The sequence below is a fragment of the Condylura cristata genome, unplaced genomic scaffold (assembly GCF_000260355.1).
Source record: "Condylura cristata isolate star-nosed mole 26May11 unplaced genomic scaffold, ConCri1.0 scaffold00006, whole genome shotgun sequence".
Classification (NCBI taxonomy): Eukaryota; Metazoa; Chordata; class Mammalia; order Eulipotyphla; family Talpidae; genus Condylura; species Condylura cristata.
In genome coordinates this window covers 55040937-55047063 of record NW_004567107.1, presented here as the reverse complement: position 1 = coordinate 55047063, position 6127 = coordinate 55040937, and the positions used below count along the sequence as shown (strand labels likewise).

Here is a 6127-nt window from a genome sequence, read left to right as displayed (position 1 = left end):
CTAGTATGGACGCCCTTGGTGTTAGGGGCTGATGATCTACTTTGGGACAGGCCTGCAAGAACAGTGACCTAAGCTTTCTGAAGCTGGCTTTTAGGAATCTGAAGTTGGTCCTATCCTTTAGACATGGTCAAAAGGACATTTTTCTGATTTGATGCAGAAGAGTGTAATCTCCAGCTTGCTTAGCTGACAGCCTTGAGGCAGATCACACAAAGCTCAGGATGCAGCTGGGCTGGAGCAGCACCAGAACCCCCACTCCAAACCTAAACAGTCGAGTCAGAATAACTAAGCTGGGAGACTAAACATTAAATCCTACAACTCTGTTCAGCATATTTCTTTCTTTGCTTTTTTGTGTTACTGAACAAAAAGGCAGAAAATAGCAGACTTTAAATTTAGTGAGCAATTCTCTGAAACCTGAATAACTTGTATAAAAGCCACTCTACAGAACATAATATACAGAGAAAAAGTAATAATTTGGCCAAATGACACATCTGGTTGTCAATTTACCATGTCGTCGTCCTTATCTATGTCAACTCAGTATAACTACATAGACATTTATTCTCTGGTACCGAATTCCCATTTAAATAGAAATAGCTGGTATACAGAATAGAATTTAAATTTAAAAACAATTTCACTATAGCTGAAATGCCAATACATTTTAAAATGATACATGTGTATAGATGTACCAGTGTATATGTGTATGCCTACAGGTGCATTTTCTATCTTCTTCCAGAGTGATGTAAAACTCTAACTTAGGGCTATACTTTTTTCCCATTAATATTTCTGCATCTATTATTTCTTCTGCCTGCCTAAGAAACTACATATTCTGAATGTACCCATACAACTGGATGAATTGGCAACTATGTAAAAAACTATGAAAAAAGGGAGAGAGCAAATACTTTAGGACCTTTTTGTTTATAACCTTAGGTAAAAGCAAGCAGCCTCCCTTTGAAGTTTTCCAAAGATAAAAACTTTCAACTTTGAAGCACAATGAACATAATTACAATGTACTACAATCACCTACAATTTAACTTACACAACACCACAAAAAGACATCTAACATTTTCTACTTATCTTTTTCTTACAAGTTAAAACATCTGACTATGTTGCAAACATTTCAGAATGCATCTGTTAACCATTTAATAAACAGACTATGACAACACAAACACCAACTACCTTTTTATCTAATAACTGTAGCAATCATTTAAGGTATGAATTAAAATACAAGATCATCCACAATGCACTATTACACCTCAGTCCTAAGAATGATCTGAAGGTGCAGAAAGAGGTGACTCTCTAGAAGGTGATCCAGGGTTTTCTTCTGGTGGAAAAACTGTGAGAGTACAAGCTCGAATGCCACCAAGTGACTCTGGAAGGTCAAAAACCTTATGCCACTCATCCTTTTCTGGGTCATATTTCTGGACAATTTCTACCATACAACGGTTATTCCAAGAATATCCACCTACGACATAGATTTTATTTTCAAAAACAGCAACTCCAACATCACTCTGACCTCTTAACATAGCAGCAATTGGTGTCCACTGGTCAAGGGTTGGTGAATAGTATTCACAGCTTAAAACATCATCATAATCACTTGTTCCTCTAAAATGATTGCCACCAATGACATAGAGCTTGTCTCCAACTGTGCACATACAGTGTAGACCTCTGACTGTTGTCATTGGAGCCTTCTGTGTCCATTTGTCTGTATCTGGATCAAAACACATGAGCTCATTTTGGAAAGTGTCATGAGTAATTCCTCCCGAAATATACATTAAGCCTCCATAGACTGTTCCAGCATGACCATAGTGGGGTTCACTCATTTTTGCAACATAGCTCCATTCATTCATTCTTGGATTATAACATTCTACTGTGGCCAGTTCACCAGCTGCACTTCGCCCACCAACTGCATACAAATGTCCTTTGAGGGCACTAAGGTGGAAGAATGTACGCTTTTCATTTAATGAGGCAACCTGCATCCATTTATTATACCGAGGATCAAACCTGAAAACTGTATCAACAGCAGTTTTTCCTTTTGTATCATAATTACTCTGGCCTCCAACAACGTAAAGAAAGTTTCCAATAACAGCAATGCCATGCTGGTAACGAGGAGCGTCCATGGGGGCTAAGGATCTCCACTCTTGTGCCCTTTCATCATACATCCGCAATTCTTTGCTGACAACCAGCTGCTGCCTCAGAACACCTCCTAATGTAACCAAGTGTGTTGAGTCAGATCTAATTGAAGTTCTATCTGACTGCATCACTGGCTGCATATAGGGCATCATTTGGTAATTGCTAGCTTCCAAAAGCAAATTCACACAAGTATTGTCTGTTCTCATGAAATCTACCGTCTGCACATAATTGATGAGGTCCTGCGGTGTCATCAGTGGAAATCTAATATTCTTCATTAATTTTGCAGCATAATCCATGCGAGGGTCTTCCAACCTTAGCCAACGACAGGCAGCCTTGAAGAGCTCAAGTTCAGAACAGTGCTTAAGACTATTACTGGAAAGCACAAAAGCCAGGCGTTCAAAAGGGAGTTTTAGAAATTCCCCCGTACTCAACAATGCAGGAAAATTCTTCAGGATGAAATTATTGACATATTTATCCACTTCAATAAGATTGTAGGTGTTAGCAATTCGTCCAACTTCCACGCAATTATCTAAAGAGACACCCGATATGAGAAATACTTTACAAAAGTCCAAAACAGGTAAAATCTGTAAAAAGCTGGCAGCTTCCAGAGTGTCCTGCAGATTGTCCATATTAAGAGAAAGTTTTGCAGTATAAATAAAATCAATGATTTTCTTCAAACCGACTTTGTTCACCCCATGAAGCTTAATGCACATTAAATCTTGTTCTTTCATCCCACCTGTGAACATGGCCTTGAAGTAATCACTAGCCGACGCCATCATTGCTCTGTGGACAGGGAAGATTTCGTCTCCATCCCCGGGTACCAGGGTCACATCACAAAGCAATCCTTCTATCCTAAGCTGGTCAAAGCCTTGCAAAACCACCGAGCTATGAGTGTTGCTGGTAAAAAAGCGTGTGGTTCCTGCCTTGCAAGGCTGCAAATGGGCAGAGACGCCCATTTCGCCGTTACCAAGAGACACTTTCATGTGAAAGCCTTCCTCTGGCACAAAGACGTGCGCTGGAGAAATCGGTCACAGCCTGAGCGCTCGGTCAAGAGGACTCTCGCTGGGCCGCAGCGCCGGTTCCGCGCTGCAGGGGCAAGCGGACAGGGCGGCCCCCGAGAACACCCTAGTCAGTCATCCACCGACAACTCTCCCAGAGCCGGACCACAATGGGCTGCGGGTTTCAATTCCGATAATTATGCGGATGATTCATCACCTGAAGGCAGTTAAGTGACCCAGTTCACCTCGTCTGGCCAGCGTTGCCGCTCCTCCGGCAGTTCCGCTTCGGGCCAAGGGGGAGGCGCCGCCACGTACCGCGGCTCCCCGGCTCCCTCGACCGCGAGGCCGGGCACCTCCGCCTGTGGCGCGCTGCGCCCTCCGTCGTCACCCGAGCGTCGGCACGGTCACAGACTGGTCTTGAGCCAAGGACCTGGAACACCGGCCGCAGCCTGTGCCTGGAACACCGGCCTAGCCGCGGACGCTGAGCCCCGTCCTTCCGGAAAGGCCTCGTCCCAGGATCCCCCGGGCTAGGAGCGGTCGGGGCAGCTACTGCGGCTGCGCGGCCGCCTGACCTCGTCAGTGGGCGGGCGTGGGGGGGACGGGGAGGAAGTTAGCCGGAGATGGGAGAGGCGGGGCTGGGGGCCGCGGCTGCCCGGGCTCCAGTGGTGGCAGCGATCGAGGACTAAATCGGTCTGAATGGCCGCGCTTTTATTATGCTGAGCCTGCAGTTTCAAGACAACTGAGCTCTCCTTACAATGGCCGACTGTTTTCCTTAAGATGTACGCTTCTGGCTTTAGCTTTTTTGAGTAACCGTGAAATGCCGCTTTTGTAGATAGAAAAAAGAAACGCTGCGCAAAGAGGGGAGGGGTGTGGGTGTAGGGGAAGGCTTAACCTTTTTTCCTTTAATCAAACACTAGATAATTTTTATCCTATACAATTCAGTAGTCATCTGATATATTAACTTTGATTCGTATTTTCACTTTTTTGATCATTCTTTGACGTACCTAAAAAGAGACATGTGTCTCTTAAACAGCAAATTGTGATCACACGATGTAAGTAATAAGCCCTGATTTTTTTTTTTCATTTTTTTGCATGCATTTCCATTCGCAGTCATGGTTTCATGTTGTTTTCCATTCATGGGATGTTAAATGACTACACGATTTTCCAGTGCCTATACCTACTCTTGTGTCCCACGCGCATTATTTGCTATTAAATATATACCTTCCTGTCTATCATTGTTCATATAATCCTTATTAAATTGGTAAAATCTGGACAAAGAATTTCCCTGTTTTGGATAAATACTAACAGTAGGATATGGACTCAAGATACAAAATTTTCCTTTCCCAATACAGTCACCAGAATTGTTTGTGCATTTCCCTCTCTACTGATTTTTTCTAGTATGAATATTTTATTAATGGATATTTTAAAAATTACTAGTAAACTTAAATTTGGGTTTGTAAATAAATATATATTTTGACACAATTTCTTGCCACAGTTCCCACAGTTTGAAGTTAATCTTTTTAGTGCAGTTTTATGCATGTACAAACTAATAACACATTTTTTATTATACTCTCTCTATAAACTAAAGAATAAAATAACTGTTCTCCACCAATCTTTTTTTACCTGGAGATCTCAGATATAGAGGACTTTTTAAAAAGTCTTTTAAAACAGTTGCTCAGATTCCCACTGAATAACTGTGTCATAAAGTATTAAAGCAGTGGCCTACGAATGCATATTTAGCTGGTCTCATTGTTTTCTGCTGTTTTTGTGGGGTGGCATCAAAGTCCAGAAGGCTCTGAATGCTTTCCTCCATGAGATGCTCCAGCAGATCTGCTCCAGTTTCTTCCACACAGAGACTTCTTGCACTGGCCTGGAGAAATTCTTCAGTGGACTTCATCAGCATTGGGAAGTCTTGGTTACCTGCTTGGTGCAAGAGTTGGGGATGGACAGATTCTCCTGAGCAATGAAGGTTTCTTCATGGTGATAAAGAAGAACTTTTAAGAAGGAAACTGTAATTGAAAAAAAAAAAAAAAAGATGAGAGTTGCTATCTAGGAAGCTGTCAAATTAAGAAATCATGAGGTCTGACTCTTCACTATCAAGGCTACAAGTTAGATTAAAATCACAGCTAAGACCTGTGCTCTCAATGAAACAATGGTTATGAACAGATACATTTCATCATATTCCCACATGGTTAAGTCATTACAACAGGCTTTTACTGTTCTTGTGAGAAAAGGTTAAATGTTTACATGTATTGATTGTATTAAGAAACTACATGGTAAGTCTTCTCAGTTCATGAGTTGCACCAGCCTATTTACAATTTTGTTGAGTTTGTATGATAGCATATACATTGTACTAATTACATGAAAGGATTCACCTATTTATTTTTAATTATGCTTTTTATTGTTTAGAGTCTTTACCAGTCTTCTTGCATTTGTTCATTCTTAATAAATATCAAGATAGGTTTTGCTACCTCCTTTGAAGGATGAAGGTGCAGTTCATTTCATACAAGCTCCCTGTAACATTTGAGTGTCTGAATCACAGAGGCTATGTTGGCCTTCTGGATCAAAAGATGAATAAAGAATACAAGGAGCCAGGACTCTCCCTGGTGGTGCAGCACTATGAAGCTATCACATCCACTGCAGCACAAGTTCCATCCCTGGCCAGGGAGGAGCTGACCCACGTAGTGTGGCAGACCTCTCCTGTCTCACCCGCTGCCCCCCTCAGCAGTGTATTTCAGTAGATCTGCTTGTTCTGCTTGCCACTCTGTCTTCTGTGAATCCTCTCACTCCCCCCCCACCAGCACCTCTGGCTTGTACCCCAGTTCTATATGCATAGATAAATAAAACTTAAAAAAAAAAAATGAAAAGGAAACAATGTGCCAGCCCTCTTGGAACTTTTCTTTTTACTAGGAGGAAACATAAAAGTATTACTCAATAACTTGAGCTACACTATATGTTGACACCTTAGGCCAAAGAAATGCTTTTATTTAAAAAAAAAAAAA

At 41.7% G+C, this 6127-nt stretch overlaps 1 protein-coding gene across 1 annotated transcript; it reads right to left on the bottom strand.

The window, feature by feature from the left end:
• Window positions 1-651: 651 nt before the first annotated feature.
• Window positions 652-3629, bottom strand: KLHL9 (kelch-like family member 9). The gene has a single exon (XM_004677692.2). The coding sequence runs from the start codon at window positions 3108-3110 to the stop codon at window positions 1257-1259; it is 1854 nt and encodes a 617-aa protein (XP_004677749.1). The 5' UTR covers window positions 3111-3629; the 3' UTR covers window positions 652-1256.
• Between the last annotated feature and the right edge of the window lie 2498 nt (window positions 3630-6127).

Coding starts and splice junctions, on each gene's coding strand:
- KLHL9 (XM_004677692.2), bottom strand. CDS start 3,110: ATGAAAGTGTCTCTTGGTAACGGCGAAATGGGCGTCTCTGCCCATTTG.